This window comes from Bubalus kerabau, chromosome 11, assembly GCF_029407905.1.
Source record: "Bubalus kerabau isolate K-KA32 ecotype Philippines breed swamp buffalo chromosome 11, PCC_UOA_SB_1v2, whole genome shotgun sequence".
NCBI classification, from domain to species: Eukaryota; Metazoa; Chordata; class Mammalia; order Artiodactyla; family Bovidae; genus Bubalus; species Bubalus kerabau.
In genome coordinates, this window is record NC_073634.1 from 65,795,478 (window position 1) to 65,818,562 (window position 23,085).

Sequence of the window (23,085 nt, forward strand, 5' to 3'; positions counted from 1 at the left end):
CATATAAGTAGTAGTAACCAGATAAAATTTTAGTTTCTTTTTATGTTAAGTCAAAGAAAAGCTTCTTTATTTCTCACAAATATCTAGGTAGTTTAAATAACATTTTAGGTAGACCAATTTATTTGAAATTTTTTTCTGTAGTTTTAGTTTATAGAATTTTCTTGGATGCCAAGTCTTGTGTCTAGAGGCTGCTTTAAAGCACAAAGCACAATTATTTAACCAAAAACAATGTGCAAATAGATCCATATTTATTGACTCAAAGTAGTTTTCAGACTTAATAATATTTTATAGAGCACTTGTATGCAAATGAAAAATGAATGATTTTCATGCTCCTTTTCTAAAACTTAGCTCAAAATACTAGTAGGTAGTTCCAGAAATAATTGGTTTCTCCTATAGCTTTAAAGGAAAATCCTGAGGAAGGATTAACTTATTCTAATAAGGTGGGGTCTTTTAATAACACAAAATCCTAGGTTTCCTGTGTGTTGATATCACAAGTTTTAATCGGACTCTAAAGTACAATTATTCTTAGTCCTTATACTTCATAAGTTGTTTGAGCCATGGTCTGAAACACCTGTTACTCTTATCAGCTCTGCCTTAGAGTAGGGGATCCTAGGGTATCTGGAAAGCATCCAATTGAATAACAGTGCTGAAGGAAAGCCTGGATGCACCTTTTGCTGTTGTCTGGTGTCCTATTCAGTCAAATCATCGTGCTTTTTATTAACAACTTCTTTAAAAATGTATACTATTTCTGATTACTGTTTCAGAGTTAAAGGGGAACAGTACAGCTTGAGGTTGCACATCAGGGTAGGGCAGTTATGACATTTCTATTACCTTATTTTATTTTAAACTAAGTTAATGTATTGGTGCGTGTCCTGAAACCGACAACTTTGTCACTTTTAAAATCATTCATTAGAAACCAACACTACTAACATAAAAGATTGATTTGGGCATGTACAGTGATTTAATGTTGGGTTGAGATTAAAGTATTGTTTCCCTTTAACGGGTACACTTTCCCCCTTGGTCTTTCTGGTCTGGCTTCAAGTTTCAATTGAAAGAACTGAACTCCTAACTAAAACCTTACTAAGTGTTAAATTCTTTACATTGTACATGAGAAAATGTACATTGAATTAAACTGTTACTTTAGAAATGTCCTTAGCAATGAAAAACTAATACTGTACACATTGTTTTAATGTTGATTTTAAAATGTGTAATGACTACTAATTATAACCTGCATGTTCAAGTGTGTGTCTTACCCCTTTTTACACATAACCCCTCCTCCCTTGGCTTACCTTCTGTGTGGCTGCCTACCAACACGGTCACTGAATTTCAAGCTAGTGGAGGTTCCACTCTTCTGAACCTTGATTTCTTTGGGCCCGTGGATGACAGTAGCTCTAGCAGCAGCACCACAATCCCAGGTCAGCAGAGTGTTAAAACCACAGTTCTAGTATACTTACTGAAAGCATGACCACATCACTTGACTTTCCTATAAACAAGGAAACAAATAGATTGTATTCTCTGTAATGTCTTTCTAATACTTTTCTTTCATCTATTCTACTGTTATTTTCTAGTATCTGACTATAACAAGTGACTTATATGAAAAATGTATTTTAAGGAAAGGTTTGTCAGAGTGTAATAGTCAGAGCTGAAAGTAGTTTCTAGATATAAAACAGCCCTAATGTCCTTTACACAGTTAAAGGCAGGGTGGTTTTTTTCCCCTGTAAATAGAAAATGTGATCTTTTATATGCTTCTTTTTTAAAGCATATTCTACAAAGCCATTTGAAAAAATACAAATTTAGATATATAAGAATATTTTAGTACACAGTGACATTATAGTGTCTATGATAATAGAACCTTTACAGATTCTAGCATTCAATTAGTTATTTATTAGCACTGCTAAATGTATAATTAGGTTCCAAAATGTTGGAGTCTAGCACTTAGTTATATAGTCCCACATAGAATTATTACTGTTTTTATGTAGCTCTTGAATAGAAAGCTTACTGTTAGTTTTCCATGGAGGGAAAAAAAAATGTTAAAGGTGATAGTAGAAAATAATTGCTGTGAGATATTAAAAGCTAGAAATTAAAACTTATTGGAGTGCCTGTTAATGTTCAGCCTGGCAGAAGTTCAGTTCATTGACCCAAGGACTAATGTACTTTGTCATTTTCTAACTGAATAAAAAATTAAAGTATAATGGCATTTTTATGTTTATATTTTATTTAATATGATTTTAATGACTCTCTGTCATCCCTACTTGTGCTCTGGTAATCACGCCTTTTGATCACCAGACGGCTGTTACAGTGCCCTGTAGATGCTGATGCCCAGAATGCATAGTGAGGGTCCCTCTCAGTCCCCGCTAGGATCAGGTAGATAGCCAGCCTGGTTCCTGAGAATTTGCTGGTTTTGTTCTATTCAACTAGATAACCCTGCCACCCACTTCTAGCAAGCAGTTCAGGAGCTATAATGGAAAATGGGGGAGGCTAAGAGAATAGTCAGCTAAGGGTGAGGCTGGGACCCAGGATACCCATCTCCAAGCCTGGTTATGGAAATATGATTGTATTATAACGATGTTCCAAGGCCATTCTGTAGAATGACTGAATTCCTCAAATCTAATCCCCTGGTTATCATTTTCATTGTTTCCAAGATTTTACAAGCATATAAGAAACTAATCTGTGTCTGGTTTTAACTTCAATATGGTATTTCACTGTTTAAATTACTTCTAAATACATGTGAGCTGTGGAATGACCTGAGTAGTTTTTAATACTTAATGGCGGGTGGGGGAACCAAAACACTTGTGTATCAGTTTCCTTATTACTATAATCCCAAGAATGAAGTCAGTTCAGTTCAGTCGCTCAGTCGTGTCCGACTCTTTGCGACCCCATGAACCGCAGCACACCAGGCCTCCCTGTCCATCACCAACCAAGCTCCTATTTTTAATTTGCTCTCAGCTTTGTTTTGTCGTGAACTGTATGATAACTTAAATGAGGTCACTATTTTTGGATGCCTAAAAACCTGGTTTAAATTTAACTTTTGGTTACATTTCAAACTCAGTTAAAAATCATCCATAAGAGCACAAATAATCTGACCAAATAAAGAAGTACAGAAATGACTTGATAACCAGGTTCAGTATACATACACAGCTTAGAGAAGAGCAAGCAGTTTCCGAGCTTTAGAGCTGTAATGGAAGTGAAATTAGCATGGTCGATTGCGATCCTTACTTCAGAACCTCTTAAATACTTTTGTTCCATTTTTTCATCAATATGCTCTAGCCTCTTTGTAAACCTGATTACTATAAATATGCTTTGACTTGTTTTATTGCTACTGGGTTTTGTTAAAACTTCCATCAAGCTGTAGGTGTAAACACTTTCCTGAGTATTCCATTTCACCACTTGCTTGCACTTTTTCTGACTTGTTTCTGGGAAAGTCATTTTGTCTTAGCTTGCAGTTATTTATTTTGTGTTTGAGACTTAGGAGGTTGGCATAGAACTTGGTTGGCTAGCTTTATTTCTGTAACTGAACTATGCCTCATTAAGGTTCTGTTAAAAAAAAAAAAAGAATCTTTTTCCATTAAAAAAATTTACTCTCCAGTTTTTTGTGTAGTTATCTTGTTTTTGAAAAATAGAGCCATAGTACTTTTTTTCGGTGATAATGGTTTTGGAGGGCTGAGGGAAGTTGATTTGGGTTTTGTTTTGTTGTTTTTTTTCAATCTCCCACTTTCCTGTTTGACAGCTAAGTGGCCAGTATTTTACAAACCCAACTAAATTTTCACTAGCACTTTCCTGTTGCCAGTCAGATTGCAGTTGTTTATTCTGCATTATGCATTCACCATCTACCTAAATTTTGTGGTTACTTGGAATAGAACCTTTCACAGTAGAGGAAGGAGGTGCTTTGGGTTCATCTGGTCCTGCTTCACAAGCATCTACAAATTTTTGCATTTTAGCTGCATATTTATGCTTATTATAGAAATACAAAGAAAGGGGCTTTTAAATTACATTTTGAAACTTGTACCTTAATGAACTATTAAGAACTTGGGAGAGTCAACATTTTCTATAGCCTTCCTCCCTTGTTGGACATGGTAACTGTGAAAGCCGCTTTTGCTGGTATAATTTCTGTAAACATCTGAGATCTGTGTTTATATCTGCTAGTCAGCTACAAATTTGGTTCATAGAAAGCAGTTCCTGATTTTCTTCTTAACCTTGAAATACCCTAAAAGGAGAAAACTTGTGAGCATCAATATATGACTCTTTTATATATAATTTTATCTGCTGATCTTAAAACTTTTTAAAGAAATAATAAGTAGAGATTGATGAAACTATAAGACATTTGTACTTAAAATCTGCTTTTCTATTCAAAACTACTGAATTTGCTGAAACCAAAGAAAGGGTAGAATTAAAAAATTTTTGTCTGATTGTCTTTATTTTCCTAAGCTTAGCATGAGTTGAAAATACTTTTTACTTGTTTTTTTGTAGTCATCATATCTTATATAAATTAATATTCAAGGAAGTTTTAAAATATGTATGTGTATTTTAAGGAAGTCAGACGGGAAGGATTTTACTAGACTTTTACAATAAACCTAATCCTAATGAACTCAGCTTCATTTTGAATTTTTCCAAGAAGATATTTGAACTGTTAGCCACTAGATTCAGCTGTGAAACTTTAGGACTATAATTAACCCTTGAGATGATTTTCATTTTGTTCAAAAGTAGCGGTTTTATTCACTTTTTCTGAAAACATTTTACCTCCCCTCTTCTTACCTAAAGAAGAACATTGTGGTATATAACTTTTCTTTAGTAATAATTTAATTCTTTGGATAATATTTCATGTCCTCAGATAGTCAGAATGTATTTAAATTAACCAAATAATTTAGTGTATGTGAGACTTTACATTAACTTCCAAATTTGGGGGTATGAGTGAAAATACGGAGGAAAAATGGTCATGGAGATAAGGGAAAATGGAAGTTCAAAAACTGAGGTTTAATCAGTCCATTTAAAAACTGAGGTGTCATATTGTGCAACAAATCATTGTGCATTCTATTTGTAAAAGATTGTTAACTTTCATATCACAGACTAATCCAGTGCTTAGGGAGTTTCCTGTAGCAGACAATTTTTTTTTAGAAGTGTTTGAATGATATCTGCTACATAAATGTTAGATTAATTAAGGCTATATTTATACCAAAGTGGAATTTTAAAAGTATTTTCCTACTTTATAGAAACTCTGAAAAGTGGAATTTATAATTTAAAAAGTAAATACAGTGTTACAGTGTTCTAAAGATGTGTTATACTTATAAAGACTCAGATGTTTACAGAATAATTGCCTTTTGCATCTTGGATTGTGGCTAATTGAGTAAGCCATTGCAGCGCACCATCACTGACTATCATTTTATACTATAAGGTGTGGATCCAGAGTTGTATGAATTAACAACTTCTAAGCTGGAAATCTCCACCTCAAGCCTCAAAGTGACTGATGCATTTGCGAGACTCATGTCCACAGTAGAGAAGACAAGCACATCTACCAGGTAAAAGCTAGTGTTCATTACACCCTAATTTTGAATTCTATGTTTGAACAAAGTAGCCCAGATGGGAAAGCATATAAGTTGGTGGTATTTCAGTATACTGTATTAAAAATTCACTTTACATTTATATAAATGCAATGGATGCCCAATTCTAGAAAATAGTATCAAGTTACATTTAATTATGAATTTACTAGAGGAGAGCTATTTCATGAGAGACTGGAAAGGGCTGACAGATGTGGTCTTTTTCTCTTTCCCTACGCCTATACCTCGGAGAAGGCAATGGCACCCCACTCCAGTACTCTTGCCTGGAAAGTCCCATGGACAGAGGAGCCTGGTAGGCTGCAGTCCATGGGGTTGCTAAGAGTTGAACACGACTGAGCGACTTCACTTTGACTTTTCACTTTCATGCATTGGAGAAGGAAATGGCAACCCACTCCAGTGGCTTGCCTGGAGAATCCCAGGGATGGGGGAGCCTGGTGGGCTGCCGTCTATGGGGTCACACAGAGTCGGACATGACTAAAGTGACTTAGCTTAGCTTATACCTAACTTTGTAACAAAAGAAGAGTCTGATTAAAGAATTGAGATCATAAAACCACTGCATAAATGCTCCCCCTTTTCTTTCTTAACTACTGAGGTGATCATCTTTGGGGTCCCAGTTTGATAATCCCAGAGTCATGTAAGCTAATCCTTTCACCTCCAGGCTAAGAGAGCAGGGCACAGCCACTGTTTTATTTTCTGAATATTTGCTGACGTGTGGCACCTTTGATTTAGGTCCTGAAGCCTTGTTTTTTAAAAAGCCTTCTGGGATCCCCTTAGGTTCATGACCTTTAGAAAAGCAGTTTTCTCAGATACCAGGAATCTCATGTGGGCTTGTGTGTAGGATTCAAAAAACCTTTAGTTTTACATAATTAAGCTCTGGAATAACCCATTGGTTTGACATGTTAGCCATAGAATAAGGCAGTTTCTAATAAGAAGGTAATCATTATAAAGGAATGGTTATGAAGGTAATCTCTACTGCAAGAGCAAATACCAGTGTTGACTGGGATACCAACTCTGCTGTCCCAAATCTGTGATTCATCAACATTTTAAAATAAAAATATTGGGACCCTTCGTGCAGTCCAGTGGTTAAGACTCCACGCTTCCAAGGTGGGGGTACGGGTTCAGTCCCTGTTTGAGGAGCTAAGATCCCACATGCTGCATGGTGTAGCCAAAAAAAAAAAGTGGAAATATTTACCTTTGCCCAGTTAGGCAGAGATATTATAGCACTGTCTCCTGGGTAAATACATTCCATTCACATGTCAAATTCTGATTTATCTTTTAAATCAATTCTTCTGTAGAAAAACATCCATTTAAAACTAACCCTTTTCTTTGTGAATAATAAATGCTTACCTGTCTTAAAACTTTGGCTTGAATTTTCACATGGCCCTTTAAACTGTATTGTGTGCTGAAGTATCCATTCAATCGCTATTATTATTAATACACTTAATGTTCATAATTAAGAAAATCCATTATTATATGTTTTGTAAGCAAGGCTGCCCTGAACTCTTCCCAGGAATGGCTTTGTAGTCTGCTCATTCTTGCTTAGCCACAGATTCTCTCCCTCGTTCTCGTCGCCCATTTCTTTGTGGTAATATTACCTGGCACAGTTAAGCCTCCTATCAAACTAGTGTGGATTTTTTGCTTGCTTTCTAATTTTTTCTCTTTCCAAATAAATTGTATTTTCAACTTAATGTTCTTATTACACAAATTTCTCATCCATTTTTTCTATATATGTTAGCTAGAGGCTAATGACTTTAAAAACAAGCAAACAAGTGATGCTCTTTTTATCATCTGGGCTTTCTCCTGCTGCTTTGTGTACAGCCTTTTCTAAGGGCAGTCCTAGTGTTTCCTCTGCAGTTTCACTGAGTGAACTGTAGTAACGTTGAAAGTCTCTGTGGTGAGAATTCACTGTTTGTACCATTAGGAGGAGCTCTAAGCCACATAGTTAACCTGCTTGCTTTCCTAACTTTTCAACTCACCCTTAAAACATTCTGTACACTAAGGCACTCTTCCACTCTTCCAACTTAAATAACTTTAAGTTATTTTCATTTTTTTCTCTTATTTTGTACTATTATGGGATGAACTGAAACTATAGTGTGCATCTTGGGGTTAGTGCTGTAATTGAATTGGTCACTAATACCTGTCCAGCTTCACATTTAAAACACAATAAATTGAAAGGAAAACAAGTTGCCACCTTTGAATTTTCTGTTTTGAGGAATTAACTATTTGAAAATGGTGAGAAGTGCAAATATTCACAGGTCTTACTATTAGAAGGTAATACTGTAAAATGTCCCCATGAGTGAATCTCAGTTGTACAGGGAAGAGAGAGGGTGGTGACATAGTTTCAACAGAATTTTTTAAGTGTCTTTGTTATTTTTAGGTTTTGTTTCATTTTTTGTTTTTGATTAAAACAAAATTTGAAGTGTATACCCCAGCAAAATCTTGGCTTTTGTCAGTACACAGAAGACACAGTGAAAAAGCATTGAGGAACTGTAGTGTGAGGAAGGGTTAAGAAACAGTGGTCTAGGTAGAGGGAATTTGCCATATAGCAAACAACATTCCATACTCTTTTCAAATGCCTTTGCATATGTAAGAGAAAATACATGTGCTCTTCTCTTTCTAAACATAGGTTGTGAAAGTGACTTACTTTTTAAAGAAATGCAAGTTCTCAGTTTTAAAATAGTTCCATCTTCTAGCTTACCTTTTCTAATATAGAGAAAAATTACTTCCTAATCTTAATCAGTGTGTAGCAGCTAGTTAATAGCCACAGACTTTTAGCTGAAGCTTATATAAGCCAAAGGACTAGTTGCCAAAAGGCATACATGGTTTTTTTGCTCTTCTTTTTTGACCTTTTAATTGACATATATTCACATACTATGAAATTCACCCTTCTCAAGCATACGATTCAGTAGCTTTTAGTGTATTTGCAAGGTTGTGCGCCATTGTTGTTTTTGAGTCGCTCAGTCGTGTCCAACTCTTTGCAACCGCATGGACTGCACATGCCAGGCTTTCCTGTCCTTCACCATCTCGCAGAGTTTGCTCAAACTCGTGTCCATTGAGACAGTGATGCCATCCAGCCATCTCATCCTCTGTCATCCCCTTCTTCTCCCAACTTCAGTCTTTCCCAGCATCAAGGTCTTTTCCAGTGAGTCGGCTCTTCCACATTAGGTGGCCAAAGTATTGGAGCTTCAGCCTCAGCATCAGTCCCTCCAGTGAATATTCAGGATTGATTTCCTTTAGGATTGACTGGTTTGATCTCCTTGTATGTTGTCCAAGTGCCATAGTTCAAAAGCATCAATTCTTCAGTGCTCAGCCTTCTTTATGGTCCAGCTCTGACATCCATACATGACTCCTGGAAAAACCAAAGCTTTGACTAGACGGAGGGTAAAGACGGTCGGCAAAGTAACATCTCTGGTTTTTAATACGTTGTCTGGGTTTGTCATAGCTTTTCTTCCAAAGAGCAAGCATCTTTTAATTTCATGGCTCCAGTCACCATCTGCAGTGATTTTGGAGCCCAAGAAAATGAAGTCTGTCACTGTGCAACCATTACCACCATCTAATTCCAGAACATTTGTATCATCCCTAAAAGAAACCCCGAACCCATTAGCAGTCACTCCCTATATTCTACTTTTTCTAGCTCCTGGCAGCATTAATCTGCCTTCTATGTCTATGGATTTTCATATTCTGGTTATTTCATACTAATGGAATAATACATCATATAGCCTTTTGTGTCTGACTTCTTTCACTTAGCATAATATTTTCAAGCTAGCCATATTGTTGCATTTTTTGGTACTTTCCATTCCATTTTATGGCTGCCTAGTATTCCATTGTATGGCTGTACCACATTTTGCTTATCCATTAATCAATTAATGTACATTTGAGTTGTGTTCACCTTTTGATTGTTATAAGTAGTGCTGCCATGAACATTCATGTACAAGTTTTTGTGTGGACAAATGCTTTCAGTTTTCTTGCAGGTGGATTTCCACAGGTGGAACTGCTGTGTTACATGGTTATGCTGCACTTAATTTTTTGAAGAACTACCAAACTGTTTTCCAAAGCAGTGGCCCCATTTTACATTCCCACTAATAATGTTTGAGAGTTCCAATGTCTCTACATTCTCACAAGGCTTGTTACTGTCTGACTTTTTGGTTATAACCATCCCAATGGGTATGAAGTGACATCTCATTGGCGTTTTGACTCACATTTCCCTGATGGCCAGTGAAATTGAGCATTTTTTCAGGTGCTTGTTGAACAGTTGTGTCTCTTCTTTAAGGAAATTTTTGTTGTTGTAAGAATTCTTCTGGATACTTGACCTTTATCAGATATGATTTGCAAATGTTTTATCTCATTCTGTAGGCTGTTTTTTCATTTCCTTGGTTAGTGTCCTATGAAACACAAAAGTTTCTTAATTTGATGAAGCCCTGTATATATATTTATATACTTACATGTATACATATATGTGTATTTCATTGCTTGTACCTTAGATGCCATATCTAAGAAACCATTGCCTACTTCAAGGTCAGGAAGTGTTGGCTAACTTTCCTTGTAAGTGTTTCATAATTTCAACTCCTACATTTAGTTCTTTGATCCATTTTGAATTAATTTTTGAATATGACGTAAGGTAGGGATCCAACTTCATTCTTTTGCACATGGATATGCAGTTATACCAGCGATAGTTGTGGAAGACTGTTCTTCCCCAGTTTCTCTCTTGTTGAAAATCAGTTTAACCATAATTGTATGGGTTTATTTCTAGACCCTTAATTGTATTGCATTGGCCAAAAGGATAAATCTTGGGAGAGTATAAATAAAAAATAGGTCATTGCCTCTGCCTCTTGGGGAAAGGCCACGATGTAACATTTTATTTTCAAATTCTCAAGCATTTTCTTCTTTCTTACATTGTAAGAAAACTAGAGCACATCAATTCTTAGTGACTACAGATAAATGCACAAAATATGTAAACTATGTAAACTTTCTCTTATTTTTAAATCCAACTTCAGATAGCCTTCAGGTAGTGCCTCTGAAAGAAGGCAATTGGTAGAAACTCTAGAATAATCTTTACCAACCATTCCTTGGGTGAAAGCTTCTTTGCTCTCCTTCCCCACACCCCAGCTGCACTCTACAAATGAGGAAATGCATTTAAGTGCGATTTTACTTGTTACTGTTTTTAATACCTTTTTATCTTTACAAAAGCAGTAAGAATAGAAAGAAAATACAGACAAAACATTTTTAATTAAAGTATCACATTCTTACCAGTCATATCACTATAACTCCCTAGTTCAGTTCTTTCAGATCTTTATTTTTGCAAATATACACATATAGTTGTTTTAACCAAAAATGAGATTTTATAGTCTATACAAATTGAGCCTACTCCTGTAGTCAGTGGTCTCCATCTGCCGATTTCAGTAAATTTTCATTTCATCTAACACTCAGGCTGTATGTATTCAAATTCCCAACAGTGTCCTTTCTCTCTGCTTTCTCCAGATCAATATCTAGTCTGGGACTTTTGTACTTAACTGTTAGGGCTAGGTCACTTTCAACCTAGTATATCTACCTCCATCCCTCCTGTTGGCTTCTCAGTGTAACCACACTCGCTGGTTGAAAAGGTCAGTCCATGTGTCCTAGAGGATGTCCCAACCTCTGGATTTGTCCATTTGCTTCCTTCAAGTAGTTTTCAAATGTTTCTCCATTTCCCTTATTTCCTGTCAACTGGATATTCTGTCTAAAGGTTTGATGGATTCAGGTAAAACATTTTGGCTGGAAGACATCACAGGTGCTGTGTCACATCAGAAGACACAATGTCATTTTGACCCTATCGTGAGTGATGCTGAGATCGACTACTGGTGAGAGGCTGCCCTTTCCCATGGAGCTTTCCAGCTGTTCACTCTGAGACTAAAAAGTGTACCGGCCTCTCGGGTTTCATTTTGGAATAATGCAGATAGTCAGTTTCCCATCCACTTCATAGTTTTTCTGTGATTTAAATGCCATTAAAAATGTAGATTTTAATCAGAAAGAATTTGGAGTGTTAATTCTATTCTTCTGAGAAACCCTAGAACTGAGGTTGATCTGCTGATGGTTTCAGTGTGCCTGAAGCTGACCTTCATATTGGAAGACCAGTCTTAAAAGTCTGATGTTTGGTTTTTTCAGTTGTTCTGTAAAATATTTTTATTTCAGCCTGAACTCAAATGTGATTACAACAGAAAAGTGCAGGTATTAAAGACCTGCATCTGTCTTTCCTTTCTTGTTTCATCTCCTGACTTCCTTCACCACATCCTAAGGACAAAGAAAAATTTTAGGCGGAAGAAATGACTTGTGTCCCACCTAGTAGAGTACCATAAAGAGAACTGAGCCTTGTAGAGTCAACAGTTTTAAACGAACTTTGATCTAAAATTAATATCATTATGACTGCAACTATTCTTTCAGTGTATTTAACATCCTAGAAAAAATAAAGGTTGAATTACAGTCCTATGCTCAATGTGAGCCACAGTTGAGACTCGGTTGGCATTTTCTGTAGCGCACTGAAGGACCCAGGTCAGCAGGAGCTCTTCCTCTCTGTCCTGGGTCCCACACTGCTCATTTCTTATACATGGGGCATTTCATCTACAGGACCCATCAGGTTTCCAGACTCCCCTCTCCCTGAATCCCTCCTGCCTGGGTGCATTCTCGGCCTCAGCAGCTGGCCCTAGTGCTGCAGGCTTTGGACCGACCATCTGTCTCCCAGTGGAGCAGAGTCTGGGTGTTTTTGAGCTGAGGGCGTTCTGTCTTGGAATTCCCCTTTGGGGTTTCACCTGAGGTGAAAATTACTTAATGAGGGCTTGTGCCAGACATACTTTATGTTGAGATAACTGGTAGTTTCTCAGTGGGGAGGGGGACATCTAATCAGGTGGAGTTTTACTAGGGCTTCAGCATTATATTTCTTCTTGGTAACTGTTTTTTATTTTTGGCTGCGCTGCACAGCATGCGGGATGTTAATTCCCCAGCCAGGGATCAAACCTTTGCCCTCCTGCAGTGGATGCTCAGAGTGCTAACACTGGGCCACCAGGGAAGTCCCTAGTAGCATTTTAAAAGTACGCCTGGGTAGATTCTTCTAACTTTAAGTAGAGCTGTGAGCTGTACACGGGTACAGTTAGGCATGTCTGACTGTAATGAACATACATAAATTCTGTGTGAGTTTTCAGAAGAGATTTCACCTCGGGCACAGAAAGCACTCAACACCAAGGTGTGACGAGGTTCAGGGACTGGCGGAGGAGAAGATACTCAGGTCCCCACAGGTTGCTGTCTGCTTTGAGAGTGGATTTTCTCCCATTTGGCCCATAGCTCGAGTCACTTTAAGACACGTCTTTTTTCATTTGTCAACAGGAAACCGAAAAGAGAAGAGCACCTGAGTGAAGAAGCCATCAAGGTGATCTCCAGCCTTCCTGACCTAACGTTCATGCATGCCAAGGTGTTGATGTTCCCGACCACCTTGACACCTTCTACAAGCTCCCAAGAGAAGGCAGATGGATAACTGATGTGAACTGGACAGTTTCAATTGTTTTTCCTTCCCTCCAGCCCTTCCCTACCATCAAAAGCATACCTGCTCTAATTAAAAAAAAAAAAAAATTAAAAGTTCAGCTGATTTGTTGGTAAGCCGCACTAGAAAGGTATACATAGTAATGTATATTTATTTACATACTGAAGTCATAAATTTATATTAGAAACAAATGTAAATAATCGGGGGTGAACATTTTTGAAGATTTATTCTTTTTGTGTTGCTGGGGTGTGTACATTTACGTCTTTGTGAAATACACTGGTGGTGTCCTTCTTACACAACTTTTGAAATAAAAAATGAAAATTAAAAACCCAAATCTCCACTGTCTATGAAATCCCCTTCAGCCTTTTCAGATTTCATTGAATGTCCCATTAATTTTTCATATTGTATATTGAATTACTTTTGCTATCATAAATAAGCTCCAGGTCCCTGTTTAATTTTTTTTTTTTTTTTTTTAATTTTATGTGTGGTGGGTTTGTTTCAGGTCTGGCTTTTGTTACCATTTTTGTGCTCTTTTTTAATCTTTTCAATCTGGCCTATTGCTGTTTGACCTTTTGCAAGGTACTTGCATTGATTGGTCTTTTGTTATAGGGTATGGATCATTGTCAGAACTTGATTGAAGGGGTTTAAAGAGATTGTGTGTGTTTTAAATCAGTTTGGTTTGGAGAAGGACCAAATTACATGAATGTCTTACAATGAAATTTACTTGTTACTGATTTTTTTTGTTCTATTGTACCACTATTTTTTGAGGATTTTGCACAGTGTAAAATGACATAATCATAGATTGCTATGGTTTAGGCTGTATATACAGTAAAAACTATGGGTTTTAAATGTTTGGGGAAATTCCTATGGAAAAAAGCAAGACATGTAGAAGAACCTCTAACAAGGTTAATGTGCATGCCTAAGGTCTTTTGAGATTTCAGTGTGTAAATTTCCTTTTAGCTTACACAAAAATAAAATAATTTAAAAGAAATTTAGCCTGGTGTCTGTACTTTGGTATCTGAGGGAAAATGTCATGAATTTGGACATTAAGTTTTATTTCATATTAATGTATTTCAATCCAGAGAAAATCATTTGGTAGGGCTTTCACTTTATTAAAACCAAGAAGAATTAGATTCTCACCCATAAGAATTTGAAACAACCCTTTAAATAGCTAAGCTGTTTTTATGTAGAACATGAGATCATACAAGAAATTTCCATGATTCATTATAATGTATCTTTGTCAAAATTGGTGAAGTTAAATAGGGATGTATAGGGAATTTTTTTTCTTCCTAAGAAAATATATGCATGAAACTAAGGTGAGCAGAAAATTTCTTAAAAGCACTTTTTAAATATTGTTACTAGATTAGGTGTTGCTTTAGCAAAGTCACATGACCCATTTCATTAGAAGCAGGCAGTCAGCCCAACAGTAGTCCACCTCATCGGCTACGGGAATGTTCCGTTGGAACTCGTCTGTACCTCTGTCACTGACAGAGATTCCTGTGTGGCCAGGTTATTACACGGGCCACTGCAACAGTTGCTGGAGTGTACTTTAAGTAAGGCCTGAAGCAACGGTGCTTATCCAGTCCATCTCCTGCCATTTCCCCCAACTTTTTTTTTTTTCAGAGAAGGCTTTCCTTCAGAATAATCACAAGTTATCAGTGCCCAGTGGACCTTCTGAATGGAAGGATAAAAGTATTCCTCAGCAGACTTTTACTTGTTTCAGCAAATTGAAGCTGAAGGGCTGCTTATACAGTCCATTACAACTAAAGTATAATGGTAGCTTTCATCAGCCTAAATTCAGAGCCCATTTATTAGCTGTGATACCATGGAAAAGTTAATCAACTTCTCTGAGCCATAGTTCCACTGTCTTTAAAAAGGGGAATGATACCACCTACCTGTGGGGTTGATGTATTAAATAATAAATGTAAAACATTTATCATATGAGGAAACCATCAATAAACAATAGAGCATAGTTCACAAAATCTATAAAGGCCCCTGTGGTCCCAGTAGATTCAAGAAGCAGTCACAGGAAACAGGATCACTTAAGTTACTGTGCTATAATTTAAAAGTGGTCAAGTGGACATTTCTCAAGAAAGTGCCCCTGCTTTAATGACACACAAAGTAAATTGGTCTTAAACTCAACTTTTCAATAAGCCACATTTCCCTTTCGTGTGTCATATTGGCCTTTGATGTTTTAGTCACAACAGGTACATTAACACTTGGTTGTCATAGGTTAAGGTCAGGGGTCTAGTCCTGAGGACCAAAAGTCTTAGCTTTTCAGCTTTCCGTTTTTCAGCTTTTCAGCTCAGCTTTGCACCAGATCAAGGCTTGAATTACACTGGAAAGCAATAACTAGCAGGGCTGGTGCGGGAAAAGCCTTGCACATCTCCGTGGGAATCTCAGCAACGGGAGAGGTTATTGGCTGCAAGTTTGTCTTGATCTTCAGCTGCTTCTCAGAGCAGCTGCCCATTTGTCCTTCTCAAAGTCAGCCAGAGGACCCTGCAGAGGTGGGGAGAAGAAACCAAGGAGTCAGAGACCCCAAAAGCCAAGTCACACACAGTGAAGACTGATTTAGCCTTGGCTCAGACGGTAAAGAATCCGGATGCCTGCAGCGCAGGAGACTTGGCTTCAATCCCTGGATTGGGACTATCCCCTAGAGAAGGGGATAGCATCCCACTCCTGTATTCTTGCCTGGGAAATCCCACAGATAGCTACCAGAGGAGCCTAGTAGGCTACAGATCATGGAGTCACAAAGACTCAGACACGACTGAGCGACTAACACACTTTGCATCTTCCACATCCTAAAACCAGTACACTCATGCCCTAGGGTCTCATCTTACTTGATGGCCAAATCCAAATAGCCATACCTAATCCCCCAGTTAATTCAAGTCAAACGACAAAGTTATAGGAGAAACTTCCCTAAATTGAGTCATGTGTCACTACTATTTTTGTGAGTCATTCTTTTATAGAGAGACTTGCTCTTCCCTCTACATGATTGTCATGCTCTTTATTTAGAACTTGTTGTCTTTTTGCTCCCTCATGTTTCTTGAATCAGGATTAGGCTTGGCTGTGAGTAACAAAAACCAAAAATACTACATATAATAAGACTCATACTTTAGTCACATTTGAACTTCTCTGAAATTGGAGTGTGTCATACAATTGGATGGGGTAGCTGTTTAATTGGCAGCAGTTTCTTTTTCTTAGTGATATATAAAATAATGCTGTCTTACGTTCAATGACAGAGTTGGTGGGAAATGGTAATGGTGGCTTCCACATTAGCAGTCTATTTCTCTTGCCTGTTCAACATCAGAAAACAGTCTGGGGATAGTAAAGAGGCTTCATAAGCTCATCCAAAATGGAAACTCTTAGCATCCTGTCCTGCGATTCTCAACACATGGTCTCTCTTACGGTCCAAGTATTCTCTTTGGGGTTCAGCTGCCAAGTCTGCATTCCAGCCATCATGGGAGAAGGACATACTCCTTTCCGCTAAGGACACTTTCCATAATGTATAGACAGTATTTCTAATTCCAACCTATTGACTAGAACTTAGTTGCAGTGCCATCAGTTGAGTTCAGTTGCTCAGTCGTGTCCGACTCTTTGTGACCGCATGGATTGCAGCACGCCAGGCTTCTCTGTCCATCACCAACTCCCAGAGCTTATTCAGACTCATGTCCATCGAGTCAGTGATGCCATCCAGCCATCCCATCCTCTGTCGTCCCCTTCTCCTCCCACCTTTTATCTTTCCCAGGATCAGGGTCTTTTCAAATGAGTCATTTCTTCACATGGTGGCCAAAGTATTGGAGTTTCAGCTTCAGCATCAGTCCTTCCAATGAATATTCAGGACTGATCTTCTTTAGGATTGACTGGTTGGATCTCCTTGCCGTCCAAGGGACTGTCAAGAGTCTTCAACACCACAGTTCAAAAGCATCAATTCTTCAGCGCTCAGCTTTCTTTATAGTCCAACTCTCACAACCATACATAACTACTGGAAAACAATAGCTTTGACTAGATGGACTTTTGTTGGTAAAGTAATGTCTCTGTTTTTTAATATATTGTCTGGGTTGATCATAGCTTTTCTTTCAAGAAGCAAGCGTCTCTTCATTTCATGGCTGCAGTCACCATCTGCAATGATTTTGGAGCCCCCAAAAATAAAGTCTGTCACTGTTTCCATTATTTCCGCATCTATTTGCCATGAAGTGATGGGACCAGATGTCGTGATCTTAGTTTTCTGAATGATGAGTTTTAAGCCAGCTTTTTCACTCTCCTCTTTCATCAAGAGGCTCTTCACTTCCTCTTCACTTTCTGCCATAAGGGTGGTGTCATCTGCGTATCTGAGGTTATTGATACTTCTCCCAGCAATCTTGATTCTAGCTTGTGCTTCATCCAGCCTGCCATGTCTCATGATGTACTCTGCATACGAGTTAAATAAGTGGGGTGATAATATACAGCCTTGACGTACTCCTTTCCTGATTTGGAATCAGTCTGTTGTTCCTTGTCCAGTTCTAACTGTTGCTTCTTGATCTGCATACAGATTTCTCAGGAGGCAGGTCAGGTAGTCTGGTATTCCCATCTCTTGAAGAATTTTCCACAGTGTTGTGATTCACACAGTGCCATATCTAACTGCAAAAGATGTGCAGTACCATATCTAGCTGCAAAAGAGACTGGGAAATACCTTTATCCTGGGTGGCCAACTTAAAGGGATTCTAGTAGTGAGGAAAGAGAGAACAGATGATGTAGGACAACCAGAAGTCTGAGTCACTCTTGTTTTTCACTTCTCGGTCCTTATAAACAGTATGTCATGGAGCTAAAGTAGTACATAGAGAAATGAATTCTGGGACCATTGTCTCAGGCTGTAGCAATGCCTCAAATGGGATCTGTCACCTTTCTGTTGCTTTTCCAAGGGGGAGAGATCAATAGTGGGTAGCTCAGGTTTACCAGCACCTTTCAGAGGCACAAACACTGAGACAAATCACGGGTGGAAGTAGGGAGCAGTCTGGGGAGGTAGAAGGGACACTGGATTAAACTAGGAGTTGTGTGTTCTAAGTTTAGCTCTGCCACTAATCAGCTGTTAAGATCTTGGATAAATCCCTTTCTAAGTCGCAGGTACTTGATGCATAAAATGAGGGGTCGGAATCTACAGAATCAAAAGCTAAAGTAGGAGGACTTCCCTGGGGTCCAGTGACTAAGGTTCTGCATTCCCAGTGCAAGGGGCCTGGGTTTGATCCCTGGTGGGGAACTAGATCCTGCGTGTGTGTTCAGTCACTAAGTCGTTTCCAACTCTTTGCGACCCCATACACTATAGCCTACCAGGCTTCTCTGTCCATGGGATTCTCCAGGCAAGAATACTGAAGAGGGTTGCCAGTTCCTACTCCAGGGGATCTTCCTCACCCATGGATCAAGCCTGTGTCTTCTGCATTGGCTGGTGGGTTCTTACCACTGAGCCACCAGGGAAGCCCCCTAGATTCTGTATGCCATAACCAAAGCCCCTATATACCACAACAAAGATTGAAGATCCCAAGTGCCAGAACTAAGACCTGAGCGGCCAAATGAAAAAAAACATGGATTTTCAAAAAAACAATTTTAAAAAGCTAATTTGGAGAAACCTTAGAGAATCAGAATTTTAGAACTGAAAGTTCAGCTGGCCCAGTGCTCTGCAAGTCACTCCCAGAAGCAGTGTTGCAGGAGGGCTGGGCCCTGCAGCGATGGGGGTGTCCATAGTGACACACTGGGTTTATATGGGGAGCAGGGAGATTTGCAGACGATTCACTGGAGCAAAGGGTTCCATTGCTAACAAACATTGGGAGCCAATGATGATTACATTCCCAGAGCTGAAGAAATTGAAGCCTGGAAAAGGAAATTGGCATTCACAATGTTACTCATCTATAACCAGGGGCCCTACCTGAATCCAGTTTCCTAATTCTCGGTCTTTTACACTCTCTTGCATCTCCCCTCTGAACAGGCAGCCAGTTTAGCCTTTGCCCGAACAACTGCAGGACCTCATGTGAGCTCAGACTCCCACAGGTTGTTTGACCCCACACACACACACCTGCTTTGCAGGCCAGAACTGACGGTTAGGTAGAAGGGGCACCAGGTTAAGGTTGATTCAAGGGAGAAACCTAATCCCTTTACCATAAATACTGAAGACCAGTGTCATGCTCCCTGTCCCCGCCTTCTACCAGGTCACCCATGATAACATGGCTGCCAGGTCTTTCCTATACATGTCATCCTTCCCTGCATATTATTCCAGTTTACCATAATTCCTCTTACAATGTGCTCTCGAGGGCTCCCCTGGTGGCTCAGTGGTAAAGAATCTGGTTCCAAAGCAGGAGACACAGGTTCGATCCCCAGGTCGGGAAGATTCCACATACCTTGGAGCAACTAAGCCCAGGGGCCACAACTGCTGAATCCCATGTGCCTAGAGCCCCGGCACATCAACAAGAGAAGCCACGCAATGAGAAGTCTGCTTACCACAACTGGAGAGTAGACCCACTCGCCACAGCTAGAGAAGAAGCCTGTACAGCAACGAAGACCCAGCACAGCCCAAAATAAATAATAAATAAATAAATAAAATTAATGTTTTTGAATGTGCTCCTGAAACCGGACTAAATAAAATTAATGGTTTTGAATGTGCTCCTGAAACTGGACCAGATGTTGCTTCATCACTGGCAGAGGGCTCATATTTATTTCATTTCAGACACTTCTTTCAAATGTAGCCTACAATTGCATTATTGTAATGTAATGTTACCATACTGTCTATGGCAACAACATTGTCTCTTTAGATGGTGTAAACAGTCTTTTCCCCGTAATTGCCATCAAGCCAGATTTTTTCTATCATCTACTTGTGTCCTTGAGTTTCTAAGAACCAAAAACAGTTCTTCATTTGTCCTTTTACAACATTACTCTGCTAGTTTTGGATGACTATTTCAGCCTGTCCATCTCATCAAATCTTAATTGTACCATCTAGCATGTAGTCTCCCCCTCCTTCCTCAGCTTTGTCATCCACAAATTGACAAATAACCTGTGTGATCCAATCACCGACCCAGATATTGAGCTGTACAAATCCCCACAACTCCCCTTGCAGAGCACCAGGAAGACTTGGACACATCTTCCCAGCACAGGGACACTCACATTTCTCCATCTTGGCCACGGATCCTAAGAGCAGGCAAAGCTTTGCCAAATCCCTCTCACTCTGCTTCTGGGCAGTGCGTGGACATCCCGAGCATTTCCTTCACTCAGCTTGATGTCGGTGCCCTGGTGCTGCCAAAGTGTAAGGGCGGTAAAACAAGTAAGAGATAAAAGCATCTACTCAGGATGGGAGATTAAATGAGGATAATCCATAGAGTCACTGGCACATAAGAAGCACTCAGTAAATAATTTTGTATTATCATCCTTCGTTCAGGTCAGCACTCCATCACTGATGATACAGAGAAAGGCTGAGGCTGGGAGCAATGGCTGTCCTCCCGACAGTAAGTCAGAAAGGCCGCCTGACATCCACAGTCCCTGGATGCCCTCCGTGTCTCATGCCTCCGTTGTCCATCATGTTACCTCATCTTTTCAACAGGACAATCTCTGAAGCTAGAATTCATATCATTTCATATATTTTATTTTAGATTTACCACTTTCAAGAACTGCTCCCTTCCTTCAGTTTTCCAAAACTAGGATTTAAGGACTAGACAACGGTCCCCTTACCCACCCTGACCAAGAGTGTGAGTGGCGACGTCGGCTCCTTTGGCTTCCGCCTTTCGACTCACCTTTGGACCACGCTCACGCTCCTGTCCCCATGTGGTCATCTCTCTCCTGGGGGTCAGTGACTAGAGCCACAGAAAATCACAAAGGTCAACGGGTGCTGCGTCTGCCTCGGGAAAGGGGCTCCCTGGTTGCCGATGTAGTGTTTCCCAATGGGTCCTCAGCCCAAACAGGTAACACACGGTCTTGATCGAGCTCCTCATCCTTGCCCCTTCCCCAGCCATGCCCCAGGCTTCTGAAACCCGCCACCGCCCCCCACCCCCCAGGATCCCACAGACTTCTGGATCGAAGTATGTGCACCACAAAGCTGCACTCTCCCCTGCCTGCACACCCTCACCCCTGGCCTTGGTGGCCTGTCCCCATTAGCCATCCAAACCCCACCTTTGCTCAGGGCCTGCTCCCCTGCCTCATGCCTAATCCTCTCAGACCTGGAGTTCCTACCAGTGATGCCTCCTACACCCCCATCTCCTCCATCTTCAGGCCCCCAGAGTCTCTTGAGTGGCCACTGTGACAGCCCATGCTGACTCACCCCACCTCGCCTCCCTTCCCATCTAACCTTTGGCCAAGCGCAGAGTGCTCTTCTATCAGAAAGCCTTCCCGGTGCTCCTTTGCCCTCATGACAAAGTCTTAACTCCTCGGTGTGTCACAAAACATCTGGGGCTGCACCCATGTGTAGCAGGCTCTGCCAGGATGGCCAGCTGCTCTCCAGGACCCAAATGCCCCCTCCCAGGGTTGCTCTTCTTTACCACGGGGCCAGCGTCACCCCCGGAAGCCTTTCTGGTTGCCCCTCCCCTGCCCCGTCCATCCCCAACACCAGTTGGTTGGTCTCCTGCCACCCTGGGCGCTTGGCAGGGTTCTCTGATAATAAGAGGTTTACATTATTGTCATCCAACCAGCCTGCATTACTAGCAGTGCCACTGGGTGCCAGGCACGCGCTTTGCACACACACGCCCTCAGAATCCTCCCTGGAACTCTAAGAGGTCCCTGAACACTACTCACCCCAGTTTGCTGGGGATAAAACCATGACTTGGAACACTGTGTAATTTCCCCAAGGTCACTCAGCCAGGAAGCAGAAGAGTCTAGAAGCCAGGTCTATCTGATCCCAGAAGCTTCATGGCGTGATGAGGGCTGTCAAGTCACCTGTGGCCTTGCTCCTCGCTCCCTCAGGCTGGGAGCTCCTCGAGGGCGGGACCCTGTCTGTCTCCGATCGGGCCCACGGTCCCCAGCAGACATTCACCTTGTTCGCTTCTTGAACCAGTTAGTACTGAGCCCCTTGGCGAAATGGAGGGATCCTTCCAGCATCTGTCCTGTGCCTTGGCCTGCAAATATGAGAGCCTTGCCTCATATTCTGTCTGATTTTTCTCCAGATACCCTGTTCCATTGATCACTGACTCGATTCTCCAAGCTCTAACTAACTAACACCAATACCAACCCCATGGGATTTCGGTTTTGCTGAAAGCTATTTGTTTGGGTATGGTTTGGCCTTGATTCCTGCCTTGAACAAGCAGCAAGTAAGGGCTGGACATGGGGAGATCTCAGGTGCTCCTGGGGCATGGCTCCATAGCCCACCCCTTTCCTGTTTGGAAAGCTCATGGCTCTGTAAGGAGATTCCCAAACCCAGAATCCTGACCTCTCCCCAGAGGGGCCCTCAGTGGGTGGTGATGGGCAGTAAGTTCCTGAGTAAGGCCTGGGTGTGCTCAGACTTGGGGGTTCTCAGACAGGGCTTGATATCCCTGAATGACAGGGTCACACGGACAGTCACTGAACTCAGGGACACAACAGGGAAAACTGAAGGCATGCCCATGTTGAAACTTGCCCAGCCAACTGTCTGCTTCCAATATCCACCCCTCCTTTTCTCTTCTGTTCTCCAAAGCAGCACTTCTGAGTTAGGGCTGGAGGTGGTGTGGTCATGGCAGAGGGAGTTGCTCCTGACTTTTCTGTTCTGAGGCAGGCTCCCCAGTACAGCCCCAGCACCCCAAATCCACAGGATGACTGCCAGAGACGACTATGCCAGAGGCCCTCCTCCCATCAATAAATCCAAGCTTTAGCTGAATGGAGACATTTGACTGAAACCAGTATTTTCACTCTGAAGGAGAAGCAAAGTGTGACTCAAGGCTTAATGCCTTGGTCATGGGAAGACCGGTTTGAGTGGGTGAGAATTTGTTTCACTTTATTTTTGCTGAGTTGCCTTGGGAGACTGAACTTTGATCTGGGTGGGAATCACTAATTCATTGGCTCACAGGAAGACATAGACCAGTGTTCCACCTCCTGTCAGAAGAA

At 40.5% G+C, this 23,085-nt stretch overlaps 1 protein-coding gene and 1 long non-coding RNA gene across 8 annotated transcripts in view; one reads left to right on the top strand and one right to left on the bottom strand.

The window, feature by feature from the left end:
• The window catches only part of AFTPH (aftiphilin), a 72,493-nt gene extending 58,443 nt beyond the window's left edge, over positions 1–14,050 (top strand). For 4 of the 7 annotated variants that reach the window (XM_055540461.1, XM_055540462.1, XM_055540463.1 and 1 more), the window contains 3 exons: positions 1,332–1,415; positions 5,390–5,513; positions 12,906–14,050. In XM_055540461.1, the coding sequence (XP_055396436.1) occupies positions 1,332–1,415; positions 5,390–5,513; positions 12,906–13,053 (356 nt within the window). In that variant the 3' untranslated portion in view covers positions 13,054–14,050. The remainder of the gene's footprint in view (positions 1–1,331; positions 1,416–5,389; positions 5,514–12,905) is intronic. The other 3 variants (XR_008700426.1, XM_055540465.1, XM_055540466.1) reach the window with 3 other exon arrangements.
• A 471-nt stretch (positions 14,051–14,521) lies between these two features.
• Positions 14,522–20,859, bottom strand: LOC129622468 (uncharacterized). The gene is made up of 3 exons (XR_008699996.1): positions 20,811–20,859; positions 20,188–20,316; positions 14,522–15,558 (listed from the first exon to the last, which is right to left on the bottom strand). It is a non-coding gene; the product is annotated as an uncharacterized LOC129622468 (long non-coding RNA).
• Between the last annotated feature and the right edge of the window lie 2,226 nt (positions 20,860–23,085).